Here is a 23686-nt window from a genome sequence, read left to right on the forward strand (position 1 = left end):
TATGGTCCTTGCTTTCAAGGAGTTGACAGTCCAGAACTGGAACACATGCACTGAGACATGACTTCATCTTACCATATCAAGAAAACTTACAAAACGGCATAAAGAATTTCTACAAGACTTTCTTTTACATCACTAATTTCAATTTGGAGAAAGAAGAACTGGTTGCATCACTTCCATTCTTAAAACAGCGAGGGTAATATTAAAACTAAAACAGGACATACATATTACACATCAATTATATTTATGTTTACCTCTTTTTCCTTAAGTAAAGCTTCGTGTTTTTCTTCAAGCCGCTTCATTTCAAATGCTAGTGTGTCCGCCCTTTTGGATTCAGAGGAAAGTTTAACATGAAGATCCTGAACCTTTTATCAGAAACAAAAGTAGAAAATAAGAGTATACAATATTGATAGCATTTCAGAGATTAATAAATGAAAAACTGAAAATAAAATTTATAGTAAGATTATAGTCTAATTCTAAGTGGAAATGGCATGTAAATAAAAAAATTAACATAAGTTTTAAAATACACAAATAATAATTTAGCAAAAAAAAAAAAATCAGTCTTCTACTGTTTCTCTAGGGTGTTTGATAAATAGCAAAAGAGAATATTTTAGGTTATAAGTCCATTCTCTAGGTATTTATCCCTGGTTATCAGAAATGTTACTGAAACAATAAAATATTCCAAAAGTATACAAGCTCAGAAGCTAATAAAAATGCCACAAGGGAAGCCCAATAATACTGGAGTGGGTACTTTATCCTTTCTCCAGCAGATCTTCCCAACCCAGGAATCAAACTGGGGTCTCCTGCATTGCAGACAGATTCTTTACCAACTGAGCTATCAGGGAAGTCCAAAAGACCTAGAAAACACAAATTCAATGATCAACTCTTGAATTAAATTACAGACAGAAGATACGTGTGATAATAAGGACACAACTGACTACAAATAGTGTTTATTCGGGGTTTCCTGGGTAGCTCAGTGGGTAAAGAATCCACCTGAAATGCAGGAGACTCCAGTTTGATTCCTGGGTTGGGAAGTTTCGCTGGACAAGGAATAGACTACCCACTCCAGTATTTCTGGGCTTCCCTAGTGGGTCAGATGGCACAGAATCCACCTGCAATGTGTGAGACATGGGTTCTATTCCTGGGTTGCGAAGATCCCCTGGAGGAGGGCATAGCAACCCACTCCAGTATTCTTGCCTGGAGAATCCCAATGGATAGAGGACTGGCAGGCTACACACTCCATGGGGTTGCAAAGAGTCAGACACGACTGAGCAACCAAGCACAGCACAGTGTTCAGTCACTGCTACATCCTTCTAAAGGAGTGAAAGGGACACTCTTTCAATTTTATTGATATAAAAAATTTAGATATTTTCTTACCTGTCTCTTGTATGTTTCTAATTGTGTGCGTGCAGCATTTGCCTTCTTTAATTCCTCTTCTAAGCTGACTGTATTATGCATGTACATCATGTTTGTTTCCTGTAAAGTTTTCACCTGCTTGCGAAGGTCATTCAGATCTTGTAGCTTCTGACGATATATCTCAACTGTAGACTCCAGTTTACTTGCTTTATCAGAGGTAGCTCTACAATAACAAAGATTAAACATTACTGTGTAAAAACAAGTAAATGCACATAACAGTGTTATTCTGGCTGTAAAACGAGTCTTCCAAATGAACTATCAACTGGTTAAAAAAAATGAGGGGGACAGAGAAAAGAAATCATTAACTTTGTGAGAAATCTTGAAACGGACTCAGAAAGTTCAACCCTTCTCTTATAAAGTCATCAAAATAAAATGCTTGAAATCTGACACACGGTATTATCAAACTATTCTACAAATCACAACAATGTACAAAAAAAGGATGGTTTTATAAATACAGCTGAACAATTCTGAGCTGCCTGTAAGCTTACAGGCCAGTTGTGCTCTGTGTATAATATCTAACGCAGTTTAAGTATGTGATATATTCAGGAAGTTGACTGAATTCATAATTTGTTTGGCAAAGCACTTCCCTTTAGAGTTGTGCACACCTGACAAACGGGATGGAGAAAAAATAAACAGAATCACTTCAATATCACATGAAGGTTAAAATTAATGCTTATAAAGATTTTGTTTTAAATGAACATTAAAAACTGTGTAAGAAAATGGCTAAGAAAAATTAACAAAATAAAAAAATCATTTAAACAGATTCTTTGCTTAACATTTCACAGGCAAAGCTCATTATAAACTTTGTACTGTCAAAGACAATAAGAGAACCTGGGATAATCTTGAAATAAATGCTAGAATTCTTGTCTATAGTTTATCAAATGTCAAAATATGGTCTGTGAGAATACATTTCTTACACAAAAATTTCACAAGATGTACTAATAAGTACAAGAAGGTCAAATCAAATGTATCTAAAAATAACTCAGCTTACAAATTTTTAAGAAAAAGGTATCATTTTCTTTAATCAGAAATAAGAAAAAGGTTTATGGTTCAAATATGAAAATCTCTCCTAACAGGAATCAAATATTATCCTAAAACTTCACATAACTATCAACAAACATAAAAGAAGTAAAGACTAGGAACTTGGGTAAAAACTGATCAATACTTGATACACAGATATAAATGTAAGATTCCTTAATTAAAATATAGAACACCAAAATGAGAAGTGACACAATTATATTTAGACATGCCATACCTAAGAACATCTATTTCATCTTTCAGGGCTCTTGTTTCCTCAGCAACACTAGTCAATTCATCATTCCTATGTTGAAATTCAATTAACTGCTTTTCAAGTTCTTCACAGTGAACACGGTAATCATCTTTTGCAGCTTCAAGCCTTGCATAAAGAAAACAAGTATTTATAATGTAATTTCCATTATTTGTTTTTTTACTGAGACATGAGCTTAGCAAAACTTACTTCTAAAATGTTCCTTTGATTCCACATTCAAAAAAAGAAAAACTAAAGGAATAAGCTACTTTCTAGTCCTTAGTTTTAAAACAATAGCTTAAGAAAAAAGTTGGAGAAGTCATACTTTCCTATTTACTACAAAACTACAGTAATCATGATAGTATCGTACTACCATAAAGCTAGACATATAGGTCAATGACAATTTAAAGTCCAAAAGTAAACTCTTAACATTTATGGTCAAATGATTTTTTTTACTTAAAAAAATTAATAGACTTTTTTTCAGAAAAACTGAACAGAAAGTACAAAGTTCCCATATATTCTCTCATGATCATCTCATTCCCTAGTTTCCCTTATTATTAACATCTTTCATTAGTGTGGTTACTTGTAAGAACTGATAAGCCAGTGATGTTCTGAATTTTCATTATCACTCTGAAACACTGAGCCTGGTTCTCTAGTTCAAACAGAAATTTTAATTTCAAGAGAAAAAGAGAAACCATGTAAAGTTACCCAAAAATGTACATAGTATGTAAAGTGGTGAAATATGAACTCTAAGTATAGACTGTGATAAAAAATAAATACTTTGAACCCAAGAGCAACAACAAAAACTAAAATGACTACATAGTGATAAAAATATTAAAAAATTACTTGATCAGCTGACAATAATGAAGAAAAGAAAAATAAACATAAGAACAGATATGACAAATGAAAAATAGCAAACTGATAGACCCTAAGCACAACCATATCAAAAATTATGTAAAGGGCAAAAGGACTAAATACACCAATTAAAAAGGCAGAGACTATCAGACTGGATAAGAAAGCAAGGCTCAAATATATACTAGTTAGAACAAACATTTTAAATATAAAGACACAACAGGTTAAAAGTAAAAAGGTGAAAATAAGTATCATGCAAATAATAAGCAAAGAAAACTGGGGTATTTATATTAACATAAAAAAATGGTTTAACACAAAAAGTATTACCAAAGGTATAGATATTTAACAATTATAACAGGGTCAATCCATCAGAAAGACATATCAAAAAATTAACTAAAAACAAAATTTTAAAAGAGATGAAGCAAAAACTGACAGAATCTGAGATCTACAAATCCATAATTACTGTCAAGAATGTTAACATCAGTCTCCCAATAAATGAAAGAACTAACCAAAAATGTCAAATACAGAAGAAATCTGAATAACCCTACTAATCAGTTTGATATAATAAATATTTGTGAAACATGTCAATAAAAAATTACAGAATACACATCCTTTGCAAGTACACATGGAATATTCACTGCAATAACACATGTGATGATCACAATAGGTATCATAAATATTAAAAAGAATGAAGTCTTATGGACTATATTCTCTAACCACAAGAAAATTAAATTAGGAATCAGTCACAATGAGAAGCTTGGAGAAAAGCCTTAAATATTTGGAAATTAAAAAATACATTTCTAAATGATTCCTGAGTCAGAGAAGAAATCAGAGAGGAAATTAGAAAATATTTTGAACTGAATAATAACAGAAATGCAATCAATCAAATTTTAGGGACACAGCTAAACCAGTGCTTACAGAGCAATTTACAGTTTTAAAGACTTATAACAGAAATAAAGAAATGCTTAAAATCAATCATCTAACTTTAGGAAGCTAGAAAAAGAAGAGCAAATCAAATCCAAAGTAAGTAAAAGGAAAGGAATAAAGAACAGAGATCTAAAACTCACACTATGGGAAACCAATAAAGGCTGTTGGATTAATAAAGGGTGTAAGATTAATAAAATTGATGAACCTCTAGCAAGGGTGACCAAGAAAAATGAAAGAAAACACAAATTACCAACATCAAGAATGAAAAAGGAAACACCACTACAGCTCCTACAATCATTAAAGGGACCATAAATAGAATATTATGAAAAACTTCATGCCAATAAATTTAACTTAAATCAAATAAATATATACCTTGAAAAAAAACAATTTAGGAAGTTGAGGTAATATGAAACAGAAAATCTGAAAAGCCTATGACCATTAAAGAAATTACATGTGTCATTAAAAGCCCTTTCACAAAGAAAACCACAGATCCAATTGTTTTACTAATTAATTCTATCAAATATTGAAGGAAGAAATAATGTCATTCTTACATAAACTCTTTCAGAAAATAGAGGAGGAGAGAGTATTTCCCAATTATTCTATGAGACTAGTAGAACTCTGATAACAAAACCTGAAAGACATTACAAGAGAGAAAAGTTATAGACCAGTATCTATAATAAAGACAAGACACAAAAATACTTTCAAAATAGCAACAAATCAAATCCAGTCATATGTGTATAAGATAAGAAAATATGACCAAGGTGGTTTTTCTCTGGAATACAAATTTTTTTAACATTCAAAAATTAATCATATTAAAAGAGTAAAAAAGAAAAACCAAACCATCTTTTTTCGAGATGCACAGAAGTCCTAAGACAAAAATCAACACTGATAAATGATAAATACTCTTAGCAAGGCAGAAATAAAGGAGAACTCTTTCAATCTGATAAAAAGCCAATTTAAAAACTCTACAGCAGGCTTCCCTGGTGGCTGAGTGGTAAAGAATCTGCCTGCCAATGCAGGGGACACAAGTTTGATTCCTGATGCAGGAAGATCCTACATGCAGCAGAGCAACTAGGCCCATGTGCCATGACTGTCCGGCCTGTGCTCTAGAGCCCAGGTGCCACAATTCCTGGTCCATGCGCCTAGCTCCCGTGCTCCGAAACAAGACACCGCAGTGAGAAGCTGGCACACAACTAGAGAGTATCTGCCACTCTCCACGACTACCACAACCAGAGAGTACTGCCAACTCTGCACAACTAGAGAAAGCCCACACAATAACAAAGACCCACCATTGCCAAAAATAGACAAATAAATATCAAGATCATGTCATGGGCTAAAGACAGACAAATTGATCAGCAGGAAGGAACTGAGTTCAGAAAATGACCCACATTTTATGGCTATATCATTTTTCACAAAGGTGCCAAAGCAATTTGATGGAATAAAATAAAAATCTTTTCACCTGATGATACTGGAACAACTGGAGACGCATAAGGGAAATGAAAGTAAAGTCTGACACCCACATATTATACTATTTTCAAAAAAAATCAATTCAAGATGGATCACAGACCTAACTGTGAAAGATAAAATTATAAAGGTTCTAGAAGAAAATACTAGAGTATTTTCATGACTAGGGAGTAGACAGATTTCTTGGACAGTACATGAAAAGCACTAATCTTAAAAATATTGATAAATCAGACTTCATCTAAGAACTTTAATTCTTGATAGATACCATTTGAAAAATGAAGTGGCAAGCTACAGAAAAGACAAAATATTATTACATGCATATCTGACAAAGATTCTATAACCAGAATATATATTTTTTAAACTCAGTAATAAAGACAAACAACCCAATTTAAAAATAGGCTAACAGTGTAGAGAGACAATTCACATAGTAAAATGGAGCGCAAATAAGCACATGAAAAGGTGCTTACCATTATCATTAGTTATCAGGAAAATGCATATTAACGCCACAATTCAACACTCTTAACCCATTCCCTGGAATAACTAAAATGAAGAAGACTGATAAGGCCAACTTACGTTATATAGGCAGAGTAACTAGAGCAACCAGCAGCAAGCACTGCTGGTGGGAATGCAAAATACGGCCACTTTGGGAAATGGTTTGCTGGCATCTTTTAAATATAACACAAACAAAATGTGTGACTCAGCAATGCCACTCTATGTAATTGCCAATGAGAAATGAAAAAATATGTTCACAAAAGTTTTATATTCCAATGTTCATATCCATTTTATTTATATTAGCCAAAATCTGGAAACTCAAATGTCCATCTAAAGGGAAATGAATAAGCAAAATGTGTTACAATGTGCAATAATTCCATTTAGCAGAATACTACTCAGTAATTTAAAAAAATGAACTGATATATTCAGCAACATTGGTAGATTTCACAAATATGCTGAGCAAAAGAAGCCAGTCACCAAAGAATTCGTGTTACAATTTCTAAGAAGTTCTAGATGAGAGAAAAGATATCTATAGTGGAAAATAATTGGAAGAATCTCTGGGACATAGGGGTTATCTGGGAAGGGACATAGGGGAACTTTCTGTAGTGATAGAAATGATTTATCAAATGATTAAAACGTGAGTTACAGAAATGTATGCTTTTAATAAAAGATGCCAAAAAGTGCTATTCACTCAACTCACAGTATGTAAACGTTATCTTAAAAAAGAATTGTAAAGATACTGAAGTGTAGCATTAGCTTGCACTGTAGCATTACCTTTTTATAGAAGGCATGGATTAGCAATTCTTACTTCAAATATGTTTTGGGATTGAGTAAATGAATAAATCTGCTGAGGAAAATGGAAGTCAGGTTTCTCAATGTTGGCAAAGGGAGTTACAATATGGAAATACAGAAAATCAGAATATACCCTGAAGTCACTGGACTGAAATGGAAGATGATAATATGAATTCACTGTTCATAACTGTAGCTATGAAAATAGATAGATATATGCATAGACACATGTGTGCAAACATGGACTGGTATGAACCTGCACAAGTGTATTTCCTAGCTCTGTACACCAAGGTGGCCCAGAAGCAATGACAGAAAAATTCATCTAGACCATCCTTGGAAGAAAAGCCATGATCAACCTAGACAGCATATTAAAAAGCAGAGACATTACTTTACCAACAAAGGTCCATCTAGTCAAAGCCATGGTTTTTCCAGTAGTCATGTATGGATGTGAGAGTTGGACCATAAAGAAGGCTGAGCGCCTAAGAATTGAGGCTTTTAAACTGTAGTGTTGGAGAAAACTCTTCAGAGTTCCTTGGACTGCAAGAAGATCCAAGCAGGCCATCCTAAAGGAAATCTGTCCTGAATATTCATTGGAAGGACTGATGCTGAAGCTGAAACTCCCATACTTTGGCCACCTTATGTGAAGAAGTGACTCACTGGAAAAGACCGAGGCGGGAGGAGAGGGGGATGACAGAGGATGAGATGGTTGAATAGCATCACCGACTTGATGGACATGAGTCTGAGTGAGCTCTGGGAGTTGTTTATGGACAGGGAAGCCTGGCATGCTGCAGTCAATGGGGTTGCAAAGAGTCAGACACAGCTGAGTGACTAAACTGAACTGAGACCTTTGTTTTTAGCAGAGAAGAAATCTAGACAGAAAAATTCATCTAGATCATAGATTTCTCTTTTTAGTGGAGAATTCTCCACTAAAAGGAATCAGGACTTCCTGGAGAAATGGCTGACTCTAGAGTTGTAGAAGAACAATTAGAGTCTGGAACATTTTGTTGTGCCAGAAAGAAGAAAATACTCAAAGAAGGATAGCAACATATTGTAAAGACACATGGCTAATTGAAAGACTCCTCAGTGGTCCAATCTGGAACAATTTAAACATAAAAATAAATGATGATAGTAATGGAATTATAGTCCATTGAGTAAGAATCCATTTCTAAATGCAAAGCACGATCCTGGATTAGATTCTGAAACAAGAAAAAACTTAAGTTTTAAGGATACTGAGATAGCTGATAGAATTTGCATATGATCTGCAGATTAGATGATTTGTTTCAAAGATCAATCACTAATTTTGATCACTATGCTATGGTTTATAAGAGAATATCTTTGTTCTTAGGAAATACACACTGAAGTACACAGGGGTAAAGCAATATGTCTCCAGTTTACTCTAAAATGGTTCAAAAAACAAAACATATATACACATGTGACTATGTAAAGAGACTGCTAAAACAAATGAATAGAACTGTAAAACAAATGCCGAATCTGAATAAGAGATATACAGAAGCTCCCTGTCCTATTCTTGCAACTTTTTTCAGTAAGTCTGAAATCATACCAAAATAAAGTAACAAAAAACCACATACAGCACAACTGGAGCGCCTATTTATCAGGGCCTTACACTGCAGGGCTCAGAGGTAAGCACACAAAAAGATAATGTTTATCAAAGGTTAGATGTACACTTTTTTTTTTCCAAAAGAAGAAATATAAAAGTTTATATGAAAAGCATCCTTTTAGGGTGAGGTTTATATATTTTTTCCACTTATTATCAAGTTCCCTCTCCTATGCAAAAATTTCTCTTCCCCAGGTTTCAGCAAACATTCTTTTAAATTCCTCGTGGACTTGCTTATGGCCTTCGTTTGGCCCTCATCACACATTATTTTGAATTGTTTTGCTTTTTATATATGTATCCCACTTGTTTAACTGTATTGTTAGCCCTACAAGGACAGGAACCACTAATACTAGACAGTATTTTCATCCACTTAGTATTCTAAACATGTGTTGTAATGCTTAATCATCAGTTGTTGCTATTACGATTTTTAGCTACTTAGTTTAATAAAACTGTATAGAATGATTCCTATTAAAAATGCTACCTGAAGTTTTCTTCCTGTAATTGTTCTAGTTGCAACTGTGCATGAAAATATTTTTTTGCAACCATTGTATTTGGATCATCAAAAGATCCATCCAACTGGTCAAGTTTTTCATTCATCATCTCGTTCTCAGAAACCAGTGAATTCTTTTCATCTTGAAGTGCTGTCACCTAAAAAACAAAAACACAAGCATAAGCATCAGTAGCAAAGAAGAGTTTACAGTGAAGTTCTAGATTCTAAATCTGACCAAGCCATTAACTAGCCTGGTCAATCAGACTAGATAAATTATTAAGGATTCTTCCAGCTCTGGAATTCTGGGTCTAGGAGGTTTGAATCTGAAGAAATAAAACTAATTTTATTAATACAGAGAAAAGAGAGTTAATACATACAAAGGAGAATATCTTCCAAACTTCATGCTTGCTTTAGAGAAGAAACTATTTTTTAGTCTCTAAAATTTTATGCACCTATGTACTTCAAAAAAACAATTTGTTTCCCTTTTAGGTATAAATTTATTTTCAGGATGCTGTTACCTAGTAAACTGAGATACACACAAATATGCACAAAATTACCATTTTAGGTTCATAGTAGAAAATTATCAGATTCACACCATATCTTTAGGGGATAACGACATTATTTGGTTAGTCGATCAGCAGCAAAAAAACTGAACCCAATGGCACACTGAAACTATTTGCTTAAGATTTAAAATGGATATAAACATATAACTTTAGAATGACATCAATACCGGTACTGGATACATTTTTTATTTTATTTACATATTTATGTTAACAAGCATTATTTGCTCCCTTAGTTCTACTTCTTTTTCATTTAAAAATATCTTTAAACATTTAGAGTAACGCTGCAACCTTTTATAAGGCATGTTTCCTGAGTAACTCAGTCGGTAAAGCATCTGCCTGCAATGCGGGAGACCCGGGTTCAATTCCTGGGTCAGGAAGATCCCCTGGAGAAGGAAATGGCCACCCACTCCAGTATTCTTGCCTGAAGAATTCCATGGACAGAGGAGCCTGGCGGGCTACAGGTCGTGGGATCCCAAGAGTTGGACATGACTTAGCACTATCTTTCTTTCTTTTGTAAGACCAGACATCTACATGGGATTTTACTAAGATTAGTTTGAAAAAGGCTGACTTACCATAACTTAGAATACATTTTAAGTTATTGGGCTTCCCTAGTGGCTCAGCTGGTAAAGGATCCGCCTGCAATGAGGGAGACCTGGGTTCGATCCCTGCATTGGGAAGATCCCATGGAGAAGGGAACGGCTACCCACTTCAGTATTCTGGTCTGGAGAATTCCATGGATGTATAGTCAGTCCATAGGGTTGCAAAGAGTTGGACACAACTGAGCGACTTTCACTTTCACAACATATAACTGCATAAGTTTGCTATTTATAGTTTGAAAAGGTGTAATCAATGCAGTCCAGTTACGTGAATGGGATTACATATTGACACTCTGAGCTATTAACAGGAAATTAAAATCAAGTTATAGGGACTTCCTGGTGGTCAGGTGGCTAAGAATCACCTGTGAATGCAGGGGTCATGGGTTTGATTCCTCATCCAGGAAGATTCCACGTGCCACGGGGCACCTAAGCCCAAGCACCACAATTACTGAGCCTGTGCTCCACACAGCCTACAGCAATGAGAAGCCCTCTCACTGCAACAAAAAGCAGCTCTTGATCACCAGAACAAGCGAAAGCCCATGCTCAGTAACAAAGACCTAGAGTAGCCAAAAATAAATAAATCTTTAAAAAAAAATCAAGTTATATTATATAGTCTTAAATACAGTGTAGGCAAGTTACAAACGCTGTCCTCCAAATGAGTAACACAAAGTCTGAAAAACCATTCCCAGACAAACAGGAAACAGTTTCTCTTCCTAAATACAATGCATGCATCCATCCTTGTCATATAAGCAGTTTAGTGACTATTATCTGTCATGTAATACAATCCTGTATTGGGATACAAAAAAGAAAGGAGGTTGCACCCTTTAAGATTCCCTACAGCAGAAATGTAAACAATTACAGGACAGAAAATGTGGTGCTTTGATGAAATTATGCTATTGGGGGCAAGGGGGTGCGAGAAAAGAATATCTCATATTAGCTTGAGGGTAGGGGCTGTTATAAGACTGGTAGAGTAGAAATGATACCTTGTCTTCAAACTGGATAAGAATCCCCTAAGAAGGGAGAAGAGCAAGGGCAAACTTCGTTTTCAGTATCTAGTGGGTAACCAACCTTGTTCCTAACCATGTATTTCACATAGTGGTTCCAGAGCCACTCCAGATGAGTGACTTAGAATGTCCAGAGGTGGTTCTAGATATCTCCTAACAAGATGTCATGGTGATACTTTGTTTAGGTTCACTTTGTACCTGCCTCTGTCCCTTTCTGTTTCTCTAGTTTTTCTGTTTCTCTCTCGATGAGCTACTTAAAATTCAAAAAGCTAAAAAAAAAAAAATAATGCTCTTTTCTCACATCACTCAGATTTAATATTTTTATCATATTAGCTTATTTAAAATCTAAGCTTAGTAAAAAACTTAAAACATAAATTTCTATAGCTGGAGTCCTGTTTCACATATAATTTGCAGACACCTTTAGGTTTGAAGATCACTGCCTCAGTATATGTGACAATGCTGGGTAGGAGTATGTTTCTAACATACTGTAAGCAAGAATAACCAGCCTCTGTTACCGCAGTAAGTGAAGGAGAGCTACTGATCACTGCCAGGTATTAGGATTAATGGTTGAGGAGCGTGACTGACTTTATTTTTCTGGGCTCCAAAATCACTACAGATGGTGACTGCAGCCATGAAATTAAAAGACGCTTACTCCTTAGAAGGAAAGTGATGACCAACCTAGATAGCATATTAAAAAGCAGAGATACTACTTTGCCAACAAAGGTCCGTCTGGTCAAGGCTATGGTTTTTCCAGTGGTCATGTATGGATGTGAGAGTTGGACTATAAAGAAAGCTGAGCACTGAAAAATTGATGCTTTTGAACTGTGGTGTTAGAGAAGGCTCTTGAGAGTCCCTTGGACTGCAAGGAGATCCAACCAGTCCATCCTAAAGGAGATCAGTCCTGAGTGTTCATTGGAAGGACTGATGCTGAAGCTGAAACTCCAATACTCTGGCTACCTCATGTGAAGAGTTCACTCATTGGAAAAGACCGTGATGCTGGGAGGGATTGGAGGCAGGAGGAGAAGGGGATGACAGAGGATGAGATGGCTGGATGGCATCACCGACTCGATGGACATGAGTTTGAGTAAACTCCGGGAGTTGGTGATGGACAGGGAGGCCAGGCGTGCTGCGATTCATGGAGTCGCAGAGTCGGATGCGACTGAGTGACTGAACTGAACTGAACTGAAGGCAGAGGAAAGAGATGTTGATAAACTCATCCTAACTTGCCCAAAGGCCCCATAATCATTGGACCAAAACTAGTTGATTTGGTCAGCTATTTTGAGTTTCTCAAACCTTACATCAAGTTTTCATGTGAGTTTTTTGCTTTTCTTTTAAAGTACATATAATCAGGCTTCCTCCTGACTTGGTCAGAATTTCAGTTGTCCCAGAGCCTGTAACCATAATTTGCACATAATGCACATAGATCTTTATTTAAATGGGTTGTGCTCCACCACCAGATCTTTCACTACAGAGTTGTTGCATTTTTTATTTTGATTAAAACACGTTTGCTAACTGGATTGTGTGAACAAGCAGTTTTTTTTCAAGAAGGGCTCATGAATTTGCATCTGCGCTCTTCCTCAGTTAATGCAGTTAATGTTTCTTCAGTTAATGCTCTTCCCTGCCTCAGCATTTTGTGGATATCACTCCTCCATTTTCTGACATCAAAGTTGTAGGAGAGCCTGATTTTCTTATCTTTGTGGATGATTTAGCTTTTCTATCTGTTACAGAGTTGTTTTGCCTTTATTCCTGAAATCTGAGAGCTTAACTAGGATGAGGTTTGATGTTAATTATTCACTGATTTGTTTCTAGCTGAAATTTCCTTTTAAATCTCACTTCGCTGTCCTACCACCTAGTCTACTCTACTGAAGTGTTCTTATGAAACTGCAATACTACATAAAGCAAAAGCTCTCTAAGCTTGAGTGCCTGTGTGCTAAGTTGCTTTAGTCATGTTCAACTCTTTGGGACCCTACAGACTGTAGCCTGCCAGGCTCCTCTGTTCATTGGATTCTCCACACAAGAATACTGGAGTAGGTTGCCAAGTCCTTCTCCAGGAGAGCTTCCTGACCCAAGGTCAAACCCGTGCCTCCTGTGTCTCCTGCACTGGCAGGCAGAGTCTTTACCACTAAGCCACCTGGATAGCCCTCTCTAAGCTCGGCTACTATCTTTTACATAAGCTTATCTATTTCTGCTTTTAGTCTGTAATGTTCACACAGATGTCATGCTTTTACTCTTTTCATCTAGTTCATGCTTTGCTGGCAGTCAAGATACCCTATTTGTTTTGGCAATGTTGAAGACTTCTTGGACATGCTCTCTAATGTACCCCATGGCCCAGTATGCTTTCCCCTCTAAGTTATAGCTGGGACTGTTTTTTCTCCACCACTCTATATAGCCTTGTGAATGGTGAGAGAAGGCAGTAGCTGCGGGGGCAGGGAAGAGCAGCTGAGCCAGTGGACCCTCTTTTTTAATAACATATGGGCTAGGCTATCATTTCTGAGGTTTAAGTACCTCATACAAGCATAGTGAGAATGGTATTCCATTTCGGTGAAGAAATTCCTTTGGGCATCAGTGCTGCCCCAATTCAGTGTGTGGCCCTATACCCCTTGTTCATATCAGAAAGAGTCAGGCCCTTAGTTTCTTCTTGGCCATTATTTCCACTCATATCTAGTGCAAATAAAATGAAGAACACAAAGAGTGAATTTCCTTCTGATTGAGATTACTGTGAGAAGTCACGAGATTTTTGTTGACTCCCCAGCAAGAGCAAGGATTGAAGAAAGAACAGCAGGTTCCTGCTCTGTAGCACCTCTGTCAATATCATATGCCTGCTTCTTTCCTTGATTACCAAGCTTTTTAATTAACTTTATTAGGTTAAGCCCTTGTGCTGTTTACCTGCCCTTGGTGAATTTCTTTGCCACCTATTTTTCTTTTTTGGTTCATTTGTTTGGGTATTAAAAAAAAATTCCCCACAAATTTAAATGTCACTCTCCAGGTTTTTTGTTGTTGTTCAGTTGCCCAGTCGCATCTGACTCTGTGACACCATGGACTGCAGCACACCAGGGCTCCCCGTTCCTCACCATCTCCCGAAGTTTGCCCAAGTTCATGTCCACTGCATCAGTGATGCCATCCAGCCATCTCATCCTCTGATGTCCTTTTCTCCTGCCCTCAATCTTTCCCAGCATCAGGGACTTTTCCAATGAATCAGCTATTCACATCAGATGACCACAGATACTGGAGCTTCAGCATCCTTCCAACAAATATTCATGGTTGATTTCCCTTAAAATTGATTGGTTTGATCTCCTTGCTGTTCATTGGACTTTCAGGAGTTTTCTCCAGCACCACAGTTCGAAGGCATCAATTCTTTGGTGCTCTGCCTTCTTTACAGTCCAGCTCTCATTACTGTACGTGACCACTGGGAAGACCATAGCCTTGATTATATGGACTCTTCTCCGCAGAGAAACATCTCTGCTTTTCAACACACTGTCTAGGTTTGTCATAGCTTTCCTGCCAAGAAGCTATTGTCTTCTGATTTCATGGCTGCAGTCATCATCCATAGCGATTTTAGAGCCCAAGATGAAGAAATCTGTCACTATTTCTACCTTTTCCCCTATTTGCCATGAAGTAATGTAACCTACTGTCTGGTTACATGTGATTAAAAATAAATATTTTTCAAAAACAATTTTTCTTATAAAATCAGGGTATGTATCATATACACCTGTGTGAAATTCATATTGTTAAATTAGTCAATTACTTTTTGTTCTGATTATATGCAGTAGTCATTTATTTCACATGTGTAGCAGATAGTTGAGGGTTGCCTCTACTTTGATACTGGAATTAAAATGCCAAAACTTGGCATGTCTATACTTTTCAACTAAAATCAGATCATCATGTACTCTTCACCATGTGTAACAAACACTGAAACGTTTTAACCAAATTTTGTGTTCTTTTTTAAAAAAGGATTTCTCAGAAAACTGTACAGAGATCTTACATAAGGCTGGTAACACCTGAATGAGTCAGTCCTGTACTCTTTACATGAAGGTGTTCTGGATAAAGGATATAATCTTACTTGAAAATAAAACATTTCAGATGCTGTGTATGTGGTTAAGAAGGAAGAAAGGGAAAAACATAGTGAGACACTAGTTTTGTTCAAATATAAACATTGGTTTTGTTCAAACATAGAGGAGGGATATTTAATGATGAAGTTAGGAGATCTGGATTCTGGGGCTGGTTGTCACTGCCCTGCACATCTGAATCACCCTGACCAAATCACTTCTCATCTCATTTGCAAACTCATGAAGGTTAGAAATACTACCCAGCCCTATAATTTTAGATATTTAAGCAAGGGTATTGCTACCACAAGCCTTATGCCTTGTCCTCATACTTTTCAGAGTCAATTATTTATGTAGCTCATTATTTGAATGAGAAGTGCAATTCACATGTAGCATATTATGATGGTATATTTAACGTTTTGTACAATTTTTCAAGACTTATTGCATAATTTCATATTTGCACTTTCATTTAATAATAACAATATACACAAACACATACATAACCAATTATGTGCCTGGCCTTCTTTAAGAGCTTCAAGTATATTAATTCACTTAATCTTCATTATCACGCAAGGAAATATATACTATTATCACACCATTTCTCAAAAGAGAAAAACAAAGTATAGAGAAACTAAGCAATGTGCCCAAGCAGACATAACTAGCTAGTAACGTGACCAGGAGTTCCCTGGTGGCTCAGGTGTAAATCCATTTGCAACTCAGGAGACATGGATTCAAACCCTGGGTCAGGAAGATCCCCTGGAGAAGGAAATTGGCAACCTACTCCAGTATTCTTGCCTGGGAAATCCCACGGACCAATGAGCTTGGCGGGCTACCATTAAGGGTATCGCAAAAGAGTCGGACATGACTTATCAACTAAACAACAACAACAGTAATATGATCAGGTTCTGAATACAGGAAGTCTGGTCTGACGATTCACCCCTTTAACTATTTAACTACTGTCTCTCATTCCAAGTTTATTTTGCTAACATGTATGTGCATACGAACTTGAGAATTATATACGTGTTCACATACACATACATGTTAGCAAAACAAACTTGGCACCTGCATTTACTGGAGATCAAGCACTTCTAAGCATTTCCATAAAGGACTCCACTTAATACTCATACCTTAAAAAGGAGATACTTTAGTTTCCCCTTTTTACAGAATAACAAATTAAGCCCTATCTAAGCAGTTGAAATTCTACAATTTGAATGGTCTTCTCAATGAAGTAGTTACACCAGCAATTTTCAACTCTAAGAGAAAAATGATAAAATTTATGCTTCAATATTCAAGTCTATACCAAACTCTTTCAATGGTCCCTCCATGAAATAAACCCAATCTCCAAAACACTTTACCAATTAATTAATTTAAAAAGGCTTATTAATTCAAAGAGGAAATTACTCTCATATCCATACCTGCATATCTAGTTCTTGGCATCTTTGCCTCAGTTCTTCTTTTTCTGCTAGTGCTTCCTGAAGTTCTTCTAGGGCCCTTTTAAGCTAAAATAGAAAAATGTCCTAATTCTTAGTAAATCATATTTTGAAACAAACTGAAAAATAAACTTTTATCACAACATATATATATACTGATGTTGGAAACAGTTTCAAAATTAACAAATGCATGTGTGTCTTCTCTTACCATTTCCCTTACTTCTCTTACCATAACCCAGGTTGGATTACACAGAGGAAGAGAGTATCTTTTCCACCACGGAAAACAACTGTGTGAAACGACCAGGGAAGGGAGCCTTGACTACAGAACCTTTGAGTTCAATGTTAAAGGAAAGCAACTGTGATAAAAATCACATTTGCTTATTAGATAAATTAGAATTCAGCAAATTTTTAAAATTGTCTGCTATTTAATTACGTAACTGTATAACATGAGCTACATATGTATTAACAAATATCAGGAAAGTTTAATGCCAGTTGACTCTTCAAACACTATCATTAAAAACTGTGGAAATCAACACTACCTGCACTCATGAAGGAATGTATAGTAATATTTAAGATCTTACAAGAGAACAAACTATCTAAATTTCACGGAGGAAAATACCTTGTATGTGCTCTCTGATGTAAGCCTTTAAGACAGTACTGGGTTTGCCAGAAAGTTCATTTGGGTCTTTCCATTAAGAAGTTATGGAAAACCCGAATGAACCTTTTGGTTAACCCAATAACTGACAGAGGAACTCTATCGCTGTTACATTTTCCTCACATACTGAAATACTCACCTGCTGTTCTAATTCTCCAACAGCATCATTTGTGGGAGAGCTCACGATTTCTTTACTCATCAACTAGGATTAAAATAATAAAATTAAGTACAATAAACTGAGGCTTACACAGTGAAAGTGTTCTTTTTTCTTTTACAAGCAAAAAGTTCTTTTACATAGTAAAAATAACAGTAAGGTGTTTCATGTTTAATTTTTCCTTGCCTTAATTTGATGACCCTTATATTATTCAAATAAAAAATAAAGAGCAGCTTAAGCTAAATAACTCAATGTTCAAACATTATATTAGTGAAGACAAAAAGTAGAGTGTGCTTGAAATATGTAAATAGATATATTTAAAATACTAATGTACTAAAAATTACAATACAAATTTTACATAAAATTGAGCACATTGAATAATTTTAAAGAATGATTCTTCTGTAACATGAGTTGGCACGTTTAAAATACAGCTATAAATGAGTGATGTGGCAAAATTCCTAATCCAAGAAGTCATTTTAAGTGTAGGAGCCACAATTATATGAGAAAAAAGATCCTGTAAAATAATTTCTTTTGCATATGTGAGACACGTATATTTATGCATAAAGGTGTTTTGAATTCAAACCAGCAATGCAAACTCAGGGTATACCCACTTTTCAAGTCCTATATGCTGTCTCCCTTTAAGTCATGACTCTTTCAAACTAACCCTTCACTCAATTTTCCCTCAGGCCTCCTCTTCACTTGACTTCATCTCAGCCTTCTGGTCTGACTTTAAGAATGAACATGAACATGTGCCAAATGAATTTTGAATCTTTATGGCATAACTTAAGATAACCAGACTGGATTGAACCCAGACTACCTGGCTCTGAAATATAATTATGACTGTATTTGCTCACAGTTCTAACATTCTGAAAATGCACATAAGATATACACACACACACACACACTTTAAATTTCAGAGAAGATTATTCTATCTGGCAGAAAAAAAGGAAGGTATAAAAATTCCGATCTGGGAAAATGATGTTTATCCTGCTTAGCTGAAGTTACTTAAAGGAACTTAACAGTAATTTAACTTTTAAAATGCAGAGGTACTAAAATTGGGCTTGAAGTCCTTAGAAATTTGGGGGAAAAAGAATGAAGGGAAGACACAACAGTCAAAGATAAGTCAACCTACTGCAAAGGGCACATCTATACAGTAGTGAAATATACATCCATAAAGTTTTTGTGAACAGTTTTATACAATTTGGTTTAGGATTTTTATACATATGTGATCATGATATAACTTACCTCTTGAATAGCAGTCATGACCACGTGTTGAACAGATTCTTCTAATGTCATTATATTCTGAATATGTTCTATGATTTAAAAAAAAATCAGATCTGATAAAAACTCTACTCTTTATCCACAGTAATTCAGCCATTCAATTAACCACATAAAAATTCATTCACTATACATAATTCTTTATGCAAGTACAATACTTTTTCCACAAGAAATACGTCCATTGAAAACAAATACATATAATTGAAAATATTCATATAAATATTTATAAATGTTTTAAAGAAAATCTCTAAGTTTCTTATAAGGAAGAAAATGAGAAGAAATTGCAATTAATCTTAGAACAACTATGACAATTTCTTCTATCTTGTTAAAAATTCAACATTATGGGATGAATTCACATGCACAGGTATAGCACAGAGATATCATAAGTTCAGTTCCAGACAATAAAGCAATAATCACAATAAAGTGAGTCACATGAATTTTTTAGTTTCCCAGTATATATAAAAGTGCTATTTACAAACTACTATAATCAATTAAGTGACAATAGCATTATATCTAAAAAAAAAATGTACAAACCTGAATTAAAAATTGCTTTATTGCTAACAAAATGCTAACCATCATCTGAGACTTTAGTAACTGCTAATCCTTTTACTAATAGAGGATCTTATCGATATCTTGATGCTGATGGCTGCTAGAAAAAACCAAAGAGGGCGCTGGTCAAAGCTGGGTTGTCTGTGGCAACTTCTTAAAATGAGACACCAATGAAGTCGCCGTATCAGTTGACTCTTCCTACCACAAACAATTTCTCTGTAGCATGCAGTACTGTTTGATATCATTTTACACACAGTATAGCTTCTTTCAAAACTAGAGCCTATCCTCTCAAATCCTGCTACTGCTTCATCAACTTAAGTTTATGTAATTTCTAAATTCTTTGTTGTCATTTCAGCAATCTTCACAGCATCTCCGCCAAGAGTAGATTCCATCTCAAGAAACCATTTTCTTTGTTCATTCATAAGAACCAACTCATCTATTAACATTTTCTCATGAGATTTAGTCATATCTTTAAGTTCCACTTCTAATTCGAATTCTCTTGCTATTTTACCACATCTGCAGTTAAACCCTCCATTGAAGCCTTGAACTGCTTAAGTCATGTACAAGAGTTGGAATTAGTTTTTTCCAAACTCCTGTTAATGCTGGTATTTTTATCTCTTCCCATGAATCATCTATGTTCTTTCTTTTTCCCCTTAAGGGAAACATTCCTTTATCTTTTTAATTTTTATTTTACATTAGAATATAGTTGATTTACAATGTTGTGTTCATTCTGGGTGTACAGGAAAGTAGTTATACATATACATATACATCCAGTCTTTCTCATAGTCTTTTCCCATATGGGTTACTATAGAGTATCGAGTAAAGTGTGGTAGTTTGCATATGTTAATCTCAGTATCTTAATTTATCCGCCCTCCCTACCTTTCCCCTTTGGCAACCATAAGTTTGTTTGCTAAGCCTGTGAATCTGTTTCTGTTTTATAAATAAACTCACTTGTATAATTTTTAGATTTCACATATTAGTATATCATATTATATATGTCTTTCTCTGTCTGACTTACTTCACTTAGTAACAATCTCTAATTGCATCCATGTTGCTGCAAATAGCATTATTTCATTCCTTTTTATGGCTGAGTATCTTCCATTGTATATATGTACCACATCTTCCTTACCATCATCTGTTGATGGACATTTAGGCTGCTTCCATGCCTTGGCTATTGTAAATAGTGCTGCAATTAACACTGGGGTGCAAGTATCTTTGCTAATTAGTTTTCTTCAGATATTCGCCCAAGAGTGAATCAAATCTATTTTTCTTTCCTTTTTTTTTTTTATGATGGTATCATGTTGGATCCTTTTATTTATTTATTTGGTTGCGGTGAGTCTTAGTTGTGGCTCCTGAGACCTTTCACTGGGGTGCATGGGCTTATTTGCCCTTAACTTCCTGACCAGGAATCCAACGCATGTTTTTAACCTCTATATTGTTCTCTAGAGTGGCTGTACCAATTTATATTCCCACCAACAGCCTAGGTTGACACAAACAAATGTAAAGATATACCATGTTCTTGAATTGGAAGAATTAAAAATGACTACAATAACCAAGGTAACCTACAGATTCAATGTGATCCCTATCAAATTACCAATGGCATTTTTTGCAGCCCTAGAACAAAAAAAATCTTAAAATTTGTATGGAAACACAAAAGACCTGAATAGCTAAAGCAATCTTGAGAGAGAAAAATGCAGCTGGAGGAAACAGGCTCCCTGACCTCAGACTATACAGTAATCAAAAGCTACAGTAATCAGTTTGTTAATAGCACAAAAACAGAGGTATAGATCAATGGGACAGAATAGAAAGTCCAGAGATAAACTCACGCACCTATGGCCAATTAATCTATAACAAAGGAGGCAAGAATATAAAATGGAGAAAAGACAGTCTCTTCAATAAGTGGTACTGGAAAAACTGAATAGGTAAATGTAAAAGAATGAATTAACATTCTTTAACACCATACACAAAAATAAATTTTAAATGGATTAAAGACCTACATGTAAGACCATATACTGTAAAACTCTCAAAGGAAAATATAGGCAGAACACTTTTTGACATAAACTGCTGCAATATCTTTTTGGATCCACCTCCTTAGAGAAGTGAAAATAAAAATAAATAATAGGAGCTAATTAAACCTAAAAGTTTTTTGCACAGCAAAGGATATCTATGAGAAATAAAAACCTATGGAGAAGTACTCACTTGTCCAAGAAAAAACAGCCAGTTAATAATAGAGATGGCCTAATATGAAAGTTTTCTGATACCCAAACTCTTTTTTTATTGATAAACTATGGCTGATTTCATAATTTTATTTTTCTCCTTCCTGAATTAATTCTTACTGAATTTATCTTGTCTTATGTGCTCTCTTCATTAGTTAGATAACACTGACTATTTTCTAAGGTTCTGACTTAAAGTATTTTACAAACTTTGGCACCCAACATCCTCTTAAAAAGGTGATGTCCTAAAGCCAGTTTTGGATAAGTCATGCAAAAAACATCAGGATCAAAAATCTCATCACCCAGACTGATGCAAGCTCCTGAGAGAAGTAGATGGTCTGTTCAGTTCATCATTTTACTCATTACTTTCAACCAAAAACACTCTTTTAGTACTCAGCTGGATATGGATTACTGTGTTCAGATATACTAATATAGTCCTCAATTTCATTTGTATCATTAGACTGCTTATCTGGAGGACACACTGGAGTCATTCTTCTGAAAATAGCAGAATATCACCTGGAGAAGCCTGGATTATAATTTAGCAGCTGTATAATCATTTATGAAAATCTGAACCAACATAAGGGTCTGTATGTGAAAGAGAAAGCTTATCAAATTAATAAATACAATTTTTATTGAATACCCACTAAGTCCTAAGCACTGATTAAATTAAGCTAATTAAAGTACATTTTATTTAGTCACTGAATATGAATCTCAGAATCCAGACATACAATTAGGATACTGAAGATCTGTGGCTTTTTAATGGCAGAGCTGTGCTTGAATTCAGAACCTCTGGCCTTCTGCCAACCCTCAACAGTACATTATTATGCTATTTCTTATAAGCAATGTAGGTTGTTTCTAGAAAGTAGATATCCTCAAATAACTGAAATTCACTTACCTTGTTTCTTTTCACAGTTGACAGCACAACCTAAAATAAGCTGGAGCAATCTCCCAAGCTCCACAGAATCTGAACATTCAGTTATCTGGTTTAAATCAGGGATAAGTTCTTCAGAAATCTGTTGCCCCAAAAACTGCAGTGTTAAAAATAAATTAGATCACTCACTTATGTAGGCTACAGAGAAGAGACTACATTTAGTTGTTATAAGGAAGATAAATTCTATAAATAGGTTCATGAAATGATTCAGATAAATTAACAAATGACAAAAACACAATTATTGATTAAAACAGTTAGCAAAGTTCAAGCAAGCTCCTAAAATTTTGAGAACCAACCAAATGCAACCAACATGGTTTTATACCAAGTATCATTTTACCCCACTGTCAGAGAAAGGAATTGTTTAAGAAGCCCCTGGCCTGATCCATTATGATAAAACTTATGCCTTTCCATAAAAAATAAACAGATTTATGTTAAGTCAAAGAATATTCAAAATATTTTGATACAGTCTCAATGAACAGAGAAACACAAAATAAACTGTCACACTTTGACAAATAAATAACAGATTTAAACAATTAATCTTTGCTGGTCCTATAAGTTTTCTGCATGGTGTCCACAGGATCGCAGAGCGGGACACAACTTAGAGACCGAACAACTTTCATTCTATTTTTTTGTTGTGCCACACGGCTTGTGGGATCTTAATTTCCCAACCAGGGACTGAACCAGTGCCCTGGGAGTGAAAGTGCCAAGTTCTATCACTGAACTGCCAGGGAATTCCCAAGACTGTTTTCTTCAAATTACTAAAAAGTATTCTTGGCATTAAAAAGACAAAAACAAACAAAACTTCAAAATGAGTTTTAGGCATTAGTGAATTGAAAATTTTTAGTTCTAAAATTACTTGGAAGAAACAAGTTCAATTGTACAAAAATTAAAAAAAAAAAAATTCTTTAACAGCAAAATCAGACCAAAAGCTTTCACACATTAAGCAATTAACCTTCTAATA

At 35.2% G+C, this 23686-nt stretch overlaps 1 protein-coding gene across 1 annotated transcript in view; it reads right to left on the reverse strand.

The window, feature by feature from the left end:
* Positions 1–23686, reverse strand: part of HOOK1 (hook microtubule tethering protein 1) — a 64021-nt gene that overhangs the window by 24129 nt on the left and 16206 nt on the right. Inside the window, exons 5-12 of the mRNA XM_065911994.1 lie at positions 22690–22822; positions 19000–19067; positions 17740–17802; positions 16931–17014; positions 9301–9467; positions 2669–2809; positions 1375–1576; positions 252–362 (exon numbers count right to left, since the gene is read on the reverse strand). Of these exons, the coding sequence (XP_065768066.1) occupies positions 252–362; positions 1375–1576; positions 2669–2809; positions 9301–9467; positions 16931–17014; positions 17740–17802; positions 19000–19067; positions 22690–22822 (969 nt within the window). The remainder of the gene's footprint in view (positions 1–251; positions 363–1374; positions 1577–2668; positions 2810–9300; positions 9468–16930; positions 17015–17739; positions 17803–18999; positions 19068–22689; positions 22823–23686) is intronic.

The sequence above is a fragment of the Muntiacus reevesi genome, chromosome 1, assembly GCF_963930625.1.
Source record: "Muntiacus reevesi chromosome 1, mMunRee1.1, whole genome shotgun sequence".
NCBI classification, from domain to species: domain Eukaryota; kingdom Metazoa; phylum Chordata; class Mammalia; order Artiodactyla; family Cervidae; genus Muntiacus; species Muntiacus reevesi.